Source organism: Coenobita brevimanus, chromosome 107, assembly GCF_032717465.1.
Source record: "Coenobita brevimanus isolate Jiangsu-jjx chromosome 107, ASM3271746v2, whole genome shotgun sequence".
In the NCBI taxonomy this organism is placed as follows: Eukaryota; Metazoa; Arthropoda; class Malacostraca; order Decapoda; family Coenobitidae; genus Coenobita; species Coenobita brevimanus.
In genome coordinates this window covers 5,405,119-5,424,305 of record NC_137060.1, presented here as the reverse complement: position 1 = coordinate 5,424,305, position 19,187 = coordinate 5,405,119, and the positions used below count along the sequence as shown (strand labels likewise).

General features: G+C 39.8%; 1 protein-coding gene across 2 annotated transcripts in view; it reads left to right on the top strand.

Annotated features, from left to right (window-relative positions):
* The window catches only part of Ssu72 (Ssu72 CTD phosphatase), a 32,792-nt gene extending 23,357 nt beyond the window's left edge, over window positions 1-9,435 (top strand). For both annotated transcript variants that reach the window (XM_080285700.1, XM_080285701.1), the window contains exons 5-6: window positions 6,468-6,586; window positions 8,091-9,435. In XM_080285700.1, the coding sequence (XP_080141826.1) occupies window positions 6,468-6,586; window positions 8,091-8,192 (221 nt within the window). In that variant the 3' untranslated portion in view covers window positions 8,193-9,435. The remainder of the gene's footprint in view (window positions 1-6,467; window positions 6,587-8,090) is intronic.
* The last annotated feature ends 9,752 nt before the right edge of the window (window positions 9,436-19,187 follow it).

Sequence of the window (19,187 nt, the reverse complement as noted above, 5' to 3'; positions counted from 1 at the left end):
GATAACAAAGGGGGTAGACATACCACAGGCCCCACACACTGCACAGTCCCAGGTCCAGGCAATGGATCTGGGACCCCTGGCCCACCAGCTTACCAGTGGCAATGGTAGTGGCCTTGTTACACTACGAGCTTGAATCATTCCTGTAAAGATACAATTAGGTAAGAAAAATTAGGTAAGACCACACACACACACACACACACACACACACACACACACACACACACACACACACACACACACACTCACACACACACTCACACACAGGGGGTAGACACACAGAGCAGCTATCAAGGAGAACAGACGTGGGCCGACAGTGCTCCACGGTCAGTGGCATTACCTAAATTAATATCTTTATATGAGTCAGGCTCTGTACCAGGTTAGACTAAATGGTTTTTATTATTAAAAAAAAAAGAAAAAAGTAAGAAGTTTAAACAAGACTTGTTCAAACAGAAAAGAGAACCGAGTAACGAAAGAATGCGCTCAGTCAGCTGATTATTTGTTTTGACTACAACTACCCCAGGGCATGTAAGTACTCTGTGCTTTTAGTATTGCAAAATGGCCACATACTTTAGTAAAGCAAATTTGGAAAAGAAAAGGGATAAAGGTAGAAAGCAGCATGATGATTTCTACCAAGAACTGGATGAAATGGAGCAATAGACTGGTTGAACGTGTACACAAACTGGAGATGGCTTTCCAGAATGAAATTGATGAAATAAAGAAGCAGATGGACTTGCAAAAGGAAGAAATAGAAAAACTAAGAAGGGAGGTCAACAAGAAAGACACAACCATATGTGAACTAACAGTGGAATTGAGTACACTTAGGAAGAAAATGAGTGAAATGGCAAGTACAGTAGTCAATCACGAGAGTATTATGGAAGAGTTCAAAAATGATACAGAGACAATGAGGCAAGTAAGCAGTCTGATAGACCAAAGCAGTGATACTGAGGAGAAGATAACACAGGTGAATGAAGCCGTGCAAAGCTACAAAAATGATGTGGAAACCACGTATGCTGAAATGGTGAAAGTAAAGAAAGACTTAGAAACAAGGGTGGAAGAATAAAGCATTAAAAAGGAAGTGAAAAGAATAATCCAAAACAATCCGAAGTTAGTCAGAGATTCAGCAGATATAAAGAAATCTATAGTAATCACTGGTATAGAAGAGGAAGAAGTAAAAAACAAGATCTCAAGAGACAAAAAGGAGATGGCAAATGTAATGAGCTTATTGAAAGAAGTATCAGAGGAAATCTGTAGTAAAGACATAGAGGAACACAAAAGGTTTGGGAAATACGAGAGAAGTAAATCAAGACCCCTAAAGGTAACTTTCCAGAGTGTAAACACCATGGAGGAGATACTAAAAAATACAAAGAATCTTATGGAAAAAGAGAAGTTCAAAAATGTATGGATAAAAAGATGCCTTACACAAGAGGAACTGGAATCAATGAAAGAGAAGAGGGAGGGAGCAAAAACAAAAAATGAGGGAAGATCAGAGGAGGAGAAGAACACATTTTTTTTTACAAAGTAATAGGATTGCAGGTACGAAAGTGGTACATAAACAGGAGGGAATACAAAGGAGGAAGGTAGTAGAACCATGTCATGACAAGTATATAAACAAGATGATAAAGTTGATGTACCTAAATGTGGATGGAATGATATCTAGATTATTAGAGATGAATGATTATGTCAGAGAAAATGAACCACATATAATATGCCTTACTGAAACAAAATTAACACCAAGGATATCCAATGACATACTAAACTTAGAGGAATATAATATATGGAGAAGAGATAGAAACTTAAAAAAAGGAGGAGGAATTATAATATTAACTAAGAAAAATCTAAAAGTCAATGAAATAAAACTAGATATACCCTCACAAGTAGAACTGATTGCAGTAGAGATCAACACATCTGAAGGGAAAGTAATTGTAGTCAATATGTACATGCCACCCAGATCAAACGCATGGGAAAGAGACGAATATGAGGACCTGGCGGAGAGTACAATTCAGAGTTTAGGAGCATTACTACATAAAATGGAAGAGAAATCGGAAAGAATTATACTAACTTGAAAAGATTAGGAGAAATACACTGAGGTGGTTTGGGCATGTGGAGAGAATGGAGAATGAAAGACTGACTAAGAGGGTGTATGTAGGTGAGGTGGAGGGAGGGAGAGGGAGGGGTAGACTGAGGATGAGGTGGAGGGATGGAGTTGAGAGGTATATGAGGGAGGGGGGGTGAGTTGGGGGGAGGGGAGTCAAATGGTGGGTGACAGAGTGACTTGGAGGCGTTTTGTCTGCGGCCACCCTTTGCGGGATTAGGGCGTCGGGCTATAGATAGATAGATAGATAGATTTTAATACAAATATAAATTGGAATACTCTAGATATAATTAGCCAAGAAAGCTGTTGGGACCAAAAGCTCCTGGATCTTGTGCAAGAGTTTTTCCTAACACAAAATGTGAGGGAAACCACCAGAAAAAGAGGACTCGATGTACCTTCAATGCTAGATCTCATATTTACTAGGCAAGAAAATGAAATTGACAGTTTAATATATCACCCTCCACTCGGCAAAATCGACCATGCAGTACTAAATTGCAACTTCAGGATAGCATATGACATAGTAAACAGCAATGACAGTTACAAAAAGAGCCTAAACTATAAAAAGGGAAATTATCAAGACCTAAAGAAGTATTTCTTAGAAGCTGATTGGGAAAATGAGCTTAGAGGACAAGACTTAAATGCTGTATATAAAAAATTCTGTGAATTTTATGAAATAGGAGTCCAGAAGTGCATCCCACAGCACAAAGAAGCAGATAAGAAAATACAGAAATGGTTCAATACAGAATGTAAAAAATCAAAAGAAAGAAGAGATTTGTTGTGGAATAGATACAGAAGACACAATAGTGAAAGGGCATATAATAATTACAAACAGGCAAGAAATGATTATACAAGAATAAGGAGGGAAGCCCAAAAACAGTTTCAGGAGGATATCATAAATAATAGTAGGGATCAACCGAAGCTATTCTACAGCCACATCAGAAGCAAAACCAAAGTAAAAGATAAAATACAATCCATTACGGATGAGGGAATCACCTATACACAAGAGAAAGATATTTGTGAAGCACTAAATAAGAATTTCCAATCAGTTTTTACAGAAAAAAAAAATTTTGAGAGGGACTGTGTGGAACATGCATGTCCACACATACTACCAGATATACAAATATCAGAAAAAGTAATACAGGAGGAGTTAAGTAAATTAGACAAAGGAAAAGCAAATGGTCCTGATGAAATTTCATGTTGGGTGCTACAAGAATGTGCAAAGCAGTTAAGTACGGTAAACCATTATTTTTAGTTTTCAAGAAATCCTTGAGTCAGGGTAAACTACCTGATATTTGGAAGAAAGCAAATATTGTCCCCTTATACAAGGAAGAGAATAGACAAAATCCACTCAACTACCGACCAGTATCACTAACCAGTGTTGTAAGCAAGGTATTAGAAAAGCTTATAAGAAAAGCTTGAGTAAATCATCTAGAAGAACACAATATGATAACAGAAAGACAGTTTGGTTTCAGAAAAGGAAAATCATGTGTTACTAATCCGTTGAGCTACTATGACAGAGTAACAGACACAATACAGGAAAGAGAAGGATGGGTGGACAGTATCTATTTAGATTTCAAGAAAGCATTTGACACAGTACCACACCAAAGACTTTTATGGAAACTGTGCCATCAAGGAGGAATTCGAGGCAAACTGTTTTGTTGGATGCAAGACTTTCTCATAAAAAGAGAAATGAGAACCGTACTAAGGGGAAACTACTCATCATGGAAAGAAGTGACTAGTGGAGTACCACAGGATTCAGTGCTGGCACCAATCATGTTTTTAGTGTATATAAATGGTATAGGCAGTAACACTGGAAATGAAAGCTATCTGAATATGTTTGCAGATGATGCAAAAATACAAAGGAGAATTACTAACACAGACTCTTGTAAAGAGCTACAAGAAGAATTAAATAAACTTCATGAATGGAATAATACATGGGAAATGGAATTCAATGTGGACAAGTGTCATGTAATCAAGTTTGGTAAAAGTGGAAAAAGACCTGATTGGGATTATAAGTTAGGAAGTAAAACCCTACACACATCAGAAAGAGAGAAGGACCTAGGTGTGATTATCAATAACAGACTATCTCCAGCTGACCACATCAATGAGAATGTACGGAACATGTATACACTGCTTGCAAATATGAGAATAGCATTCACATACATAAATGAAGACATGCTAAGAAGGATAATAACATCATTCATCAGACCAACCCTGGAGTATGCATCAGTAGTCCTCATCTCAAAAAACACATAGACAAGATTGAAAAAGTTCAAAGGGGCGCTACAAGATGGGTACCAAGCTTAAGGGATCTAAGCTATGAAGAAAGACTAAATAAACTGAATCTGCCAACACTACAGGAGAGAAGGAAAAGAGGTGACATAATTATGCTATATAAATGCATATCAGGGAAGGAGAAAATAGACATAAATGATTACTTAACATTTGGGGAAGCATCAGCAAGAGGACACTGCAAAAAATTGCATAAAAAGAGAGGTGATAAAGACGTAAGGAAATTTAGTTTCCCAAATAGAGCTATTGATCAGTGGAATGCACTACCGAATGAAATAATGTGTGCCAAAACAATTCACAAATTTAAAGATATGTACGATAAATATGGTTTAAGACACGGGACAGTACGAGCTTGACTCATTCCTGTAAAGATACAATTAGGTAAGAAGACACACACACACACACACACACACACACACACACACGGCTAGTGCTGTAGTATATTAGATAACAAAGGGGGAAGACATACCACAGGCCCCACACACTGCACAGTCCCAGGTCCAGGCAATGGATCTGGGACCCCTGGCCCACCAGCTTACCAGTGGCATTGGTAAACTACGAGCTTGAATCATTCCTGTAAAGATACAATTAGGTAAGAAAAATTAGGTAAGACCACACACACACACACACACACACACACACACACAATTTGTTTTTAATGGTTTCCAACTGTTGAATGGTATGGTCTAGTTGTAGCAAGAACAACAAAAATTTATGAGTTTACAATGGGAATGGGGCATTCACCATCCACTCACTTGATGTAGTGATGCTCTTGGGTGACTGCCGTTTCCATTCTTTCTTCTCTCTTTCCTTCCTTCCTTTTCTGTTTTTCTTTCCTCTATTCTTTCCTCTTCCTTCTGTCTATGGGTGACGTGTACACTGAGTGATGAGCCAAATGATGTCCTGTACACCAGGAAACCATTTACTATGCTGGGTGGTAACCATATAACCAAATTATGGCACCTGGTGGTTTAGTGGATAATTAAGGTGCTCCAACCAGATTGAGCCTGTGTAGGTTTATATCCAAGGGGTGGTTGGGGTTTATTGCTCACGTAATGCCACTCAGGGATGTGTGTGGCTGGTCACTCTCATCTTAAATGTGACGACTAACTTGCCTAGCCCCGGGCTTCTACGCTTATCATGGGGCAACACAGGATTAGATGATGATAGTGATGATGATGATGATGATGATTAACCCACCCCATCCCGACGTTTTCTGGGCAGTGGTACGCCCCAGTCCTGACATTTTTGGACCTTTCTTTTTTTTTGGATCAAACATCCGCTTTTGGTGAGAAACATCGAAAATTCATAGAGAAATCGCTCACCTGAGGTTTAAAATACTCGATCTAGGTAAGAGTACCTCCTTACCTGACTGGGTTTTCTAACAGGCTGGCATCAAAGAAGATGAGTGCTATGGGAGGGTAACTATTTTATCCACTCCTAAACAATATTTATTTATTTACTTGGTACAAATTTATATGTAGTACAAGAGTATATTGGTTTTCAAACAGTAATATAGGCATTATAAGCATTGTTTCACTCACTAACTCATCAACATTCATGACCTTTTTTTGCCACATTACCTGATCATCATTTCTGACTGTTTCTTCCTCTAATGCTATGTAAACTTTGTCCTCCACATTGTCATCAATTGGGGAATCACTCTGGCCCTGAATGTCTTTATTGGCCAGGTCACTGGTAACAGGTGAATTGCCGAGGCAATGGCGTGCGGGGGGGGGGGAGAGGTTATGCGGTGTAAGGCATTGTCCCTGCTTGGCATCTTGTAGAGGAATAGAGGAAGGTGTCCCGTGTATACGTGCCAAAAATCACTCGTGAAATCACTCGCGAAAATTGAAAATTGTGCAAATTAGGGACCTTGCAATGTTGCCACGTTAATTCACGTCTCCGGGATATGAGTGCGCATCATGTGAGGACATGAATTCACGTCTCCGGGACGCGGCGGGTTAAAATGGGAGGTGTTTGTAATTTTTTATTTAAAGTATTTAATTATTTTTTAACCTATTATTTATATTTTTACTGAATTATAGTGAAACACTTGGTATAATGTTGGTGTGTTTGTCAGGTTTGGAGGCACGGATCCCCGAGGAGAACACCCCAGTGCATGTGATAAATATTGACATCCAGGACAACCACGAGGAGGCCACTATCGGTGCCTTCATGATCTGTGAGCTGGCTGCCTTGGTGAGTGCTTATTTATGTATGACTGTTTAACCAGATGCTTTAGGCCATGCCCATACCAAATACTTACTGGTGCAAGTGGGAATTCTGCATCACTGTAACCCATTGAAGTTCTTGTCTGCACCTGGCCACATTCAGTATGGCCTCTTGTATGGGTTACAGTGATGCAAAACTCATACCCCCATCGTCCGCTATACCAGCAAACATTTGGTGTGGATGCAGCTTTTAGTCCTGGGGGGATGGCTACCGACAGAACAATGCTATATCACCCTGACCACCACCATCAGGCTTCCCTCTCTTCAACTGACACCTGCTTCATTCATATACCTTTGCATGTCATCCTTGGTGTCCCTCTCTCCCTCATCCTTGGTCTCCTTTTCCTGCTGTGTTTGTCCACCTCATTGATACTTCCCTCATTCATAGACCTCTCCACCCCATCCCCTCACCTATCCATGGTCTCTTCCCCCACTTCATGCATATGTATTCTACGTAATTAGTCCCTAATTAATCTTGTGAATCCAGTGATGTAGTTTTTGCTTAATAATGTACCTTCAGATCTTATTGGTAGGTGATGATGGCAGTAGGTTGTGGTGACCATCATCCAGTCACTTGATATTGTGCTACCTACTTCTTCCTTCCCCTTCCTCATTCTGTTTTGTGTCTGCCCTCCTCCTTTTTTAATTCTCCCTTTCCTTCCTGTCGCCTTTTATTATTATCTTTCCACTTCAGGTGGCACTATGCTAAGTGACCATCGTAATGGTTTCCTGTTACCCAGGAAACCATTCACAATGCTGGTTGGTAACCACATAACTAAATTACTTGGTGAAGTGGAGCCTACTATGGTGCCCCTGGTACATGGGTGGAGGCACAAATGTGGTGTTTTTTCAGGAACCAGATTTCCACACTATTCCCTGTCCCTTGCCACAGCGAGCTGCTGTGACCCACAAGGGGACATCGGTTCATTGCATGGGTGGTTTCTTGCCTGTGGTTGATGGTTCTGCTCAGCCAGACAGAGTGGGGTTGATCAGGGGACATTGGTTCACTACATGGGCAGGTGCTTGCCTGCAGTTGATGATTCTGCTCAGCTGACAGGCTAGGGTTGATGAGCAACAACAACAACAGTGACAACAGCAGCATAAACAAACTCCTGATAAGGCATTGATGAGGAGCTTACATGTGGTAGTGTTATGCTTCCTGGGTGGAGCAGCTGCAGCGTCCACTCCAGAGCCAAACCTCCTCATATTTCCCTGAACCTCACTGTGGGAAAGACTCTAATATGATCCTAGCAAGTTCTACCACTAGAGGGTGCCGGATCCCTGCATGGTGTATGTATTGTACTGTGCCTGTAGGACAGCCCTACAGAAGCAGTTGCTTACCTGAGGTTAATGGATCTTCTTGGCCACACAGACTGGGGTTAAGTATCAACAACAACAAAATCATGGAAGCCTTCATTATATTTATTGTGCATTGCAATTTTATAACTGATATACCTGTAATCTCTTTTCAGTTGTCGGGAACAGAAGACTTGGACAACGACATAGATGAACTCCTACATGAATTTGAAAATAAGTGCCAAAGGAATGTTCTTCACTGTGTACAGTTTTATTAAAAGTTAAGTATAGTATGACTCGTTAATCACAACTCACATACTTCATTCCACGAGGCTGGACTCTGCTAATAGTTTTTAACATATATTAGAAAGTCCTTGCTAAGTCTTTTTTTTTTTTTTGTACTGTTAAGTCCACAGTGATGTACAGGTAAAATACCCATTGAAGTTCCACTTACAAAGCTGATTTGCCAGGAGAATGGCTCTGATCTAATCCTGGTGAGGGACTGTCTACCACATGGTGGCACTGGATCCCATCACAGTATTTGTACTGTATTGTACCTGTAGGATGACCCCACAGAAACAGTTGCTTACTCGTGGTCAGCTGGTCTGCATGGCCAGGCAGACTGAGGTTAAGTAACTACAACAAGAACAGTAACAACCCAGTTGGCAGTGCCATTTGTATAGTAAAAGTTGTGATATTCTGTAAAGCTTCACTAGCTTATAGCAAGGATTGACTGTACAGTATTTGTGTATATATATATTCAGTACATTTTAGCCTGGTGCTGGAGAGGAACACCTTCATGTGGTGGCACTGGTATGACTGGGTGGTGGAGCTTCCCATTTATACAAACATCCCTCATTCCCCTGCCTATTCCTTGAAAGGAGGATGTTGAACTGTGGAAGGAGGGTACCTTTGGGTTTGCAGTCCTCTTGGTTCACATTCAGATAAGAGTGAGGTTGCAACTGCTTATACTACTGCCAGTACATTTCAGGCCATATAGCCAGGGTGACCAAAGTCTGGCATATAAGATGCATGTGGGCTTTTGGTTGACAAAGTGTGGCTTACAGGACAACATGGCTACTTTACATTCTTGTTGTTCTGCCAGTGCTTCTGCTGTTCACTTAATAAGAAAATTTTTTCAATGTTGTAAGTTGTCTTTTGACATCTTTTTTATTTTTATATTAGGCCCTTGGTCAATTATTGAAAAACTGTTTGTTAAAATTACATTACTACTTATGAATTTGAATTGTCAGTTACCCTAGTTTACACTACCAGTTGTATGTAAAAAAGGTGTGACATTTTGGAAGAAATTCTCATATATAATAAGTACTTCCTGTATTGGTCCATACTTCTCGTGAAACATTCGGACACCCCAGGTGGTGGATGTTCTAAAATGCCTGATGATTATACTCCATGTTGATAGACTTGCTCTCATGGGGATGCCATGTATAACTCACATGACATATCTTCATGAATATTGCTACCATTCACACATTCAGATGAGAATAGATTAGCCACTTGAATCTAAGCAACATCTTTTAAAATTTATTCTTGCAGCTACTGCATGAGTTTATGCAGCTTAGGAAATGCCTCTGGTAATGAAGGGGTTTATTAAGGCAGTATGTACTGTATCAAACTTCACAGGTTTAAAAAATCTGTTCTAAGCTGAATGACCAGGTGGTAGCATGTATAAGATGGAAAAGACATCCCGATGTTGAGTGAAATAATAATCTTGGAACACCATGATCATGTGTAGTGGATCACCTCACATTATCTACCACTTCATTTATTGCAATGATATATTGCAGTTTGCTCTGCCCCTAGAAAAATTACATATTGGTTCTTAGTTGTAGCAGTATCACAGCACAGGTTATAACTTAGAAGGCAACAGGCATATGCACTAATAATATGAATTTAGGTCTGCATAGTCTCAGTATAGGCAGTCAGTTCACCAATAGCTGTCGAGGGTGAAGATGGTGCCAAGCCCTATTATGGGGGGTGTAGGGTGGAGTTGCCTTGGCCCATATGAGGTGATGTAACATACAAATCCTCCAAAATCACAATACTGTACCATATAAGCAGTGATACAAGTGAAATCAGTAGACTTGGCAGCACTGTGAGAGCATCAGTCAGGTCACCACACAGTGTGTGTCTGCCTGCTGCAAGTCACGTTGGCAGGTAATATTTTTGTTTCCTCTCCCCTATCTGATGTAATTTTTTTTTTCAGTACAGTATATTTATCTCCTCACGTCTATAAACTACTCTATATCACAGTCTTATGGATAAGGATGGTGAATAGTGGTAATAAGTAACAGTAAAAACAAATATAAAAGATGTGGCCATGGTTATAATGTAGTGTCATGTAATGATGTAATTTATTTCTTACCCTACAGATTAGTTATAACCTGTATGTGATGATTTAGGAATGTATGATACATTACGTTGTACCCATATATGGTACGTCATGCCCACACTAATGTGTGTATGATTTTCATTGTTTAGTTGTAAGAAGATACATGGTTATTTATTTATAACTTGATACATATTTAAATGCAGGTACAGCAATGTAGGGCAATAAACCACCCAAATAAATTGTACAGGGAAAAAAAAAAAAAAAAGAGTTGAAGCATGTGCTTTGACAGATAATGAATCTGAAAGAAAGGGAAAAGGTAAAATGAAAGAAAATTTACAAGACCATGGGCAAAAGAAAAGTCACTTGTGAATAAGGTATCTCAGATTCAACAATAGGTCAGGGGGAAAGGATACTTTTGTATTCCCATCTGTTGCAGAGTAGGGAGTAATTACAGGCAGTAAGGTAAAAGGTCTCCCATAGCCTACCAAAACACTTGTTATTGTAATAAAATGTCCCTTCTCTCTTTCTCAATTTAGTGTTCATTAATGTCCAGGAATATGAGTTAGAAACATGATTTTCCAATCTAATATTTTCTTCCTGTCTGCCAAGAAATTAGCATAGCAAATGCAGGAAACATTTTCATTACTTTGTGTTTATGTGCCCATTTAATATTAATTTGCCTGGTGCCCTAACGTCTCTATGGACCATCATCTCCAAGTGATGGTCCATACAAAACACTTTTTTTTTTTTTTTTCATTTTGTTTTAAATATTGCATGTACCTTAATAGCAGTTCTAAGATGGGCAACTATCACAAGTTTCATCAGCAGGTGTTGTTTTGTATTTCCAGTGTTTTTCACATTTTATACAAATATTTATCCACTAGTAGTGTGATCCAAGGCAACTCCACCTTACCAGGTGTACTGTGTGTTTTAATTTAAAATCAGTTTCACACCTGTGCGGCTGCACTGTGTGTACATTATAAATAGATTTAATCTTTAATTTTGAGTGTAGGGGCCATGGGGGAGAGGGTCTGACTGGGGGACCTCGGTCTCCTAGCCTTACCCATAGCTATGTCACTTGTTAAACTGCTGATTGAGTAACTTCTTTTGTTGACTTAAAGTTGCTTATCATTCATTATCAGGTTGGCTTCAAGTTAAAGATTAGTATTTTTTGTGCTTTTAACATCTCACTCATCAACTAGAAGCATGTTTAGTAGCTTTCTGGCTATGCACATTCAAGACTTCAAGCAAAGACCGAATGTAATATGATACTGCAATTGGTTGTAAATTCAAATATCCATTTTTTAAAATGCTTACATAAAAGAAAACATACGTGTACTATTAAAATAAATTTTGGTTTATATAGACCCACTACAGGCAGTTCTGTTGTAAATACCTTTTTGTATTTTGTTTTTTGGTATTAGATTCATTGTAAGTTTTAGGGAAAGCTTATTAAACTTCCAATCTGTCTGTCCATTTGTCTATCTATCTGTCTGTCTGTCTGTCTATAGCCATATTACTTAATCCAGTAAGGGTTGGCCACAAGAAGATTACCTCCATTCACCCTGTCCTTTGCCATTAAACTGCCCTCTTTCCAACTCACACCCTCTTCTCTCATATACTTCTCTACCCAATCTCTCCATCTCATCTCCAGTGTCCCCATCCCCCTCTGCCCCTTCACCTCATTCTCATACACTGACCCAGAGGGTTTCTCATTTTCCATCCCCTATTGCTACCAGTACCCTTAAAGCTAATTCACCAATTTCTATAAAGTCATGTCTCCATGGATGTGTCATGTCTTCATGGTTGTTCAATCTGTATATTGATGGGGCTATAAAAGAGATACAAGGTAAGGTAGTGGCTGTTGGAGCAGACCTAGTGAGAGAGGGCAGTGTTTGGAAATTCCCTGTACTGTTTGCAGATGATACTGTGGTGTTAAGTGAAGACGAAAGGGAGCTGCAAGGCTTGGTGGATGAGTTTGGGAGAGTGTGTAAGAAATGGAATCTAAAGGTATATGTAGGGTAAAGTTATGGTCTTAGAGAGAAGTGAAGGCAGTGAATGTACAGTGAGGTTGGATGATGAGGAAATGAAAAATGTGAGTGTGTTTAAGTACTTGGGTAGTGTGATGAGTAAGGATGGAAGTTTAGAGGGTGAAGTGTTTGAGAGGGTGCAACAGGGAAGAAAGGTTGCTGGTTCCTTGAAAGCAGTGATAAGAAACAGGGAAGTGAACTTGGAAGTAAAAAAGCTACTACATGACAGTATTGTGATACTAACTCTAACGTATGGAAGTGAAGCTTTGACCTTGCTGGAGGGACACAAGTCAAGTGAGAGCGGTGGAAATGAGTTATTTGAGAGGAGCATGTGGAGTCACTTGGAGAGACAGGACAGACTGACAAATGAGGAAGTGAAGGAACATTGTGGTGTGCATGTGGATGTGATATGAAGTGTAGGAGGAGAAACACATTGAAGTGGTTTAGCCACGTGGAGAGGATGGAGAATGAGAGACTGATGAGGAGAGTGTATGTGAGTGAGGTGGAGTGGGGGAGAGGGAGGGGGAGACCAAGGATGATATGGAAAGATGGAGAGGTATATGAGAGAGGGGAGTGTGAGTTGGGAGCAGGGCAATGAAATGGCAGGGGACAGGGCGACATGGGGGCGATTTGTTTGTGGCCACACCATATGAGATTAAGGCGCCTGGCAATAGATAGATAGATAGACTGTAAAGTCACTATGCCAGTTACAGCATACAGAAAAGCTGTGATATTTTGAAACATACCCCTGACTTGTAGTAAGGACTGTATGTTTATACTGGTGTAGTTGTCCCAGGCTTATCTGGATTTGAACCCAGTGGACTACACGCTGAGGATGCCCTTCTCATGCAGTCCACCATCCTTCATTCTGAGGATGGAAAGGGAGCTGAGGGATATTTTTATAGCCAGGCAGTAGCTCTGCCTAATTATATTGGTGCCATCACATGATGATATCCCTTTCCAGCACCTGTATTTACTGTACTGTAATTATATGCTTAAAAAACAGCAACAATAACAACAACTTGTGGTTCTTGAACACTCCCAAATTGTTGTGTGTGTCACTCTTGGGTCATGAAGGTTTGGCCACCCCTGCTATAGAGAAATATAGATCACTCATGTTAACTGGCCACTGTATAGGTATTAGAATATTAGAGAGTATAAGCATAAGGACCTGCACTTTTTTTTTTTTTCCATTATGCTATTGCTTGCTGGTGGTGCATCTGAATTTATTTATATGATACTTCACTCATATTTTTGTATTTGCCAGTTCATTCATTTAATTACCAGTAGGTATAGCACATTACTTATTAATTAACATTTTTTCATAATTTTGTTGAGATTTGGCCTGCAGTCCTAACAGACCTGGGTTCAAATCCCGCTGGGGTAGGGGACAGTTTAAGGATTTGAATTTCATAAATATCAGACTTTACTGATCTACCAGAAGACCTGCCGACATGTCGTAAAATACCCCTGCTAATACCAATACACCAGTCCTGTATGAGATAGCCCTAGCATGTATTCAATATGAATGGTGGGTGTTAGCACCGAAGTGGTGACATGTAGAGGTGTATGGTATGTAGGAGGACTACTGGGCCTTGAAAGCAGGCTGTATAGCCTATGCCCAGAGTCAGTCATTAAAAAAAAAAAAAAAAGCTCGCCATGGGGAAGACCCTAGTCTGACCCTGGTGAGGCACTGTCAGCCACAACAGGGCACCAAATCCATACATAGTATATGTACTGTAGTGTACCTGTAAGACAGCCCCACAGAAGCAGTTCCTTACCTTTGGTTCATGGGTCTGCTCAGCCAAATAGACCTGGGTTAAGCAACATCGCAGATGACATTTTTTATATTATTATTGTTACCACCATATAATTTTATCCATCTTAGGAGTGGGTTTTTAAACAGAATTGGAGGTTAAATACTGCCTTAACCAGCACCTTCAGTATTGGGGTTGGATAAATTTGTAGAATAAAACTTCATAGTGGTTTTGTGATTCAAATGTAAAAATGTCATCAGACTGAAGGAGTTAAAGAAGATGTCTTGTTACGAAGAGGTGTATGAAAGCTGTATCTAACTCCTCATTTCAAAATATCTCACAGCTTCATCATCATCATCATCATCATTGTCACTGTCAGCACTATATCTCTTTTCCCACCTTTGGGTGGAATGAGTTAGGGGAAAAAAAAAAAAAAGTTAATAAAAAATACAAGGAGAGACTAAGTGAGGTCTGCCCAGTTGAATGACCGACACTCATTCACCCACCATTCAGACTCCTGGAATCCTGATTCCACCTCACGGGCATACACATCCACTCTTAGGTGCTTCCTACCAAGATGTTACATGAGAGAGTATTAAGTGACAGCAGAATGAAACACACATAATAAAAAGAGTGTGAGAAAGAAGGGTACACCGTTGCTTGTGGAGGAATGTGTAGCAGTAATACTAGTTGCAGTTCCAAGTTGCTTTAAAACATCTTCTTAGTGAAACTGACCTTATCTTGTAGTTCACCACCCTCTTTTGGGGAGATAGGGAAGTAGTTAAGAGATGTTTGTATAACATGGCAGTTGAGCCCTTTGGTTATGTCAGTGTCATCACATGAAGGCATCCCACACTAGCACTTGGGAGGAATGAGAAATATGGAAGGCAGGACACAGCGCTGGCAGGGGATTGTTATTAAACTTTTGATTGTAAATATACTTATGTTTGGCCTGTAGTATATTTGTAAGGTATTGTTTGGTAATTATAAAACAGTGCTTTGATTAAAGGGTCTTTGATATTATTTTGCTTGCACAAACTGATTACTGGTAATTACTTGTATACTGAACCATACAAGTAATTACTTGTAAGTAATTATAAGTAATTACTTGTAAGTAATTATAAGTAATTACTTGTACTGTATACTGAACCATACTGATGTTGTAGCATTTGTACAGGTGTGGACAATAGGAACAGAGACACTGTCTTAGCCAAAGCACTCAAAAACTGCGTCATTTCTGGTTGATGAGTCACAGTGGTACCATTCCTCCCCTCTTCCTGTTGTAACTAATTCCCTCTATTCTCCCCACAGTAATTTAATCCCCACTCTCTCCACTGTAACCCATCTCTTCACTCTACCCACTATAACTCATTCTTCCACTTTCCATACTGTAATCAGAAATAACCCAGTTCCTGTGCACCTTGGCTGTGGCATTGTCCTTGTTCCTTTTGTTCACACCTGTACCTCTACTATACAGTATTTATGGGTTAAAAGTAGTGCACACATATTTTTAAATGTATTTTCTTGTCATGGATAATTTGATATACTGTATATAATATTTTTGACAAATTATAACATGAATGCGGTGTTAATAGATGACATAACACATCACATAGAATGCTGATAGTTGTGATGCAAGCTTAGAACTGTAATGACTTGCAGTATAAATAACATGGTAATCTTATTTTTATGTAAAATATTTTATCATTGGTGAGTGCCAACTTACTGGAGGTATTATACTGACACAACAGTTTTATGTGAAGATGATCTGGATCTAAATATCCGGGTATAGACAATCATCGTCATCATCATCATCATCATCATCATCATCATCACCTGGATCTCCTTTCCACCCTAGGGCAGGGTGAGGAGTAGCAATGTCCACACAGCCTAAGTTTGCCCATTTCAATGGGCCACACTTCCATTCACTCATCATTCAAGCCCACAGAATCCTGGCTCCATCAGATAGGCCAAAAGATTTCACCACATTCTGTAGCTTCACATATACCTATCTGATAAGAGTCAGTCTGAACGCTGTCATGTTAAAAAAGGGTGCTAAATCCCTGGTTACGTGCTTCTCTCCACAAAATTCATCCAGCCAGCTCAGTCTATTGTCAGTCCCTTAGCCTCATCAACTTCCTTACCTTTCTTCTTCTCACACTCATCCACCATATCCCTCCACCTTCTTCTTGGCCTACATTGCCTCCTCCTTCCTTCAAATTTGCACCTTTTTCACCACTCTGTTGTCATCCATCCTCTCCACATGACCAAACCATCTCAGTACACTCGTTCCCCTGCTATCACGCCTAATTGGTCACAGGAAACGCGCGTGATAGCTGAATACGCGATAGCTGAACTGAACAATCAATGGGAAAATTTCTAATTGGTTTTTCGGTGGCCCATTTTTCTAACTTTTAACCTCTTTATGCCTACAATTTCCTGCCAATCTCTCCTCTAACATGAAATAAAGCATTATTATATTAATAATAACAGTATAATGAATAAATAGAAAACATAATCAGGAATTTGACCACGTTACAGTTCCAATTAACCATCGTATCCTCTGCAAACCTCGTATGAAGTGCCGTGTGAATAAGTTTCGCTTAGCCTGTCTTCAAACTCGACTCGTGATAGCGGTCTTGGGGTGCGTGATAGCATGTATGGTTGTGCATTTGATGTGTGTGTGATAGCAGATAAACATGATAGCTGAACGCACGATAGCAGGGGGTTGAGTGTACACTCTCTTCGATTTAGGTGTCCACAGACTTCTCCATTTCACATTTTTCACGTATCACATTATTTTGTATTCTGTCCACTCTATGTACTCCGCATAAATTCCTCAGCAGTCCCATCTCCACTGCTCTTACTCTTGAGTTTTCATTTTCATGCCAAACCATAGTCTCACATCCATATGTTAAAGTTGGCACTAACACTCCCTCATGTAAGCCTCATGCAGCTGCAGCACTCAAGCCTCTGTTTCTTATGAAGGCCTTCATAGCACCAGCTACTTTCCTTCCTTGTGTCACTGTACTTTCCACTTCTTTTGCCCATTTTCCTCTCTTTTTCTGTCACTGTACCCAGATATTTGAATGCTCTCACCAATTCCAGTCTCTCTCCATTCACTGTAACATCACACTGGGATTCACCTTCTCTCTGAGTAACCATCACTTTATTCATTTCTACATTTACCCTCAAGGCATGATGCCCACAGACATCTGCAAAACTCTGCACTAGTCTCCCATGCTCTTGTCTGGTATTTGCAAGCATCACTGCATCATCAGCATACAACAAATTTGAGATATTCCATCCATCACCATTCATTACCAACACCATCCCTCTCTCCATTACTCATGTTTTTACTTCTTTCATCACCCCATCCATATGTATATATACTGAACAACCATGGGGACATCACACAAACACATGCCTCACTACCATGATAAAAACTTTTGACGACACCTAACAGCTTACCATCTACACTGTAAATGCACAAAACCTTCCCCAGTCCTTCTCTGTCTGCTTTGTCAAATGCTTTTTCTAGATCCATAAATGCCATAAACACCTCATAGTCCTTCTCACACGCCTTCTCCATTATCTGTCGTACTGCAAATATTTGATCCACACATCCTTTGCCACTCCTAAATCCACCCTGTTTGTCTCTCACTAGGACCTCTGATCTCTTTCTTACTTTCTCCCTAATAATTCTTCCATATACAGTACCTTTTTTACCACACTCAGTAGACTTTTGCCACGATAATTCTTGCACTCACTTGACTCACCTATATTTTTGTACATGGGTACAATCACTGCCTTTTTCCACTCTGCTGGCACAGTTTCACTCATCCATCCCTTCTTATATATCTCCAACAAACACTTCATTCTGCTCTCTCCACTACACATAATCGTCTCTGCATACACCTCATCAACCCCAGCTGCTTTCCCATTTTTCAGCCGCTTCACAGCATTCTTCACCTCTGTGAGTGTCACGTTTTCTGGCACCGCATTCCTTTTCTGTACACTCCCAAAACCAATTATGTTAACAGTGGCATAGACAAAATTGTCCATATTTTTGCACTGTTTTCCTTCACATTTAGGGGATATTGTATGGAAGAGTGTATGACAAGGGTTTGGCAACCCTCTTCTTTTCTGGTGATGTGATGGTCAGTGGATTGACTCAAGCTGGTAGGTGGTATGAAGCCAGTGGTATGAAGGTACAGCCAGCAGAGGGTAGGGAAAAGTAAAATGGATGAAATAGTAGGTGAACTTTTGTCCCTAAGAGCACCACTGACCCACAAAAATTAAACTTACATAAGATCATTGAAATATATCTAATAATACATTCTGTTGAGTGTGGGCAGAGAGTGGACTGATGACAGAGTAAGCTGTAAAGGTAGTGTATGTGTATGAGTGTGAGATATGTTGCAGTGGTGGCTAGAAGCAGGGAAACAGTTCAGCATGAGTGAGAAGCTAATATTGTAGATTGATTCCAATGATCTCCAGTAAGTTCTGGCACTGACAGGGAGCTTACATGTAGTGGTGCTGTGCACCCTGGGTGAAGTTATGGCATCCACCAGGGAGCCAAACCTCTGCATATTTCCCTACACTTAGTCACTGAGGAGGACCATGATCCGACTTTGATGAGGTGCCGTGTACCTGTGGTCAACAGGTCTGTTCAGCCAGAGAGAATGGGGTCAAGTCCTCATTTTATGCTAGGAGTATGATCCAAAATATCTTAGATTTTATTTTTCCATTCTGCTGGTACAGTACTGTAAATTGGGGGACACTGGTGAATTAGCTTTTATAATTTATGCAGCAGTGGATCTTTAAATGCTATTCTTCTCATAATTTGCTGTGGACTTACATGTCAACAGATAATAAAGATGGCAGTACACACAACTGTACTGTATTGGTATTATATTCTACAGTTTTTTATTATGGTAGACAAAAGAATGTATATTTAAGTATCTAAAACCTGCTGAGTTCAGTTTTTATATTTGAGGACTGTATATAAAACTTGATGAGTCCAGATTACATTTCTCTTATCACAGAAGATGATTGTCTGATGTAACTTTTTAACAGGTGTACAGTAGGGTAGAGTGCAAAATAGGGGCTTTGCACTTTCTTTCAAAATCT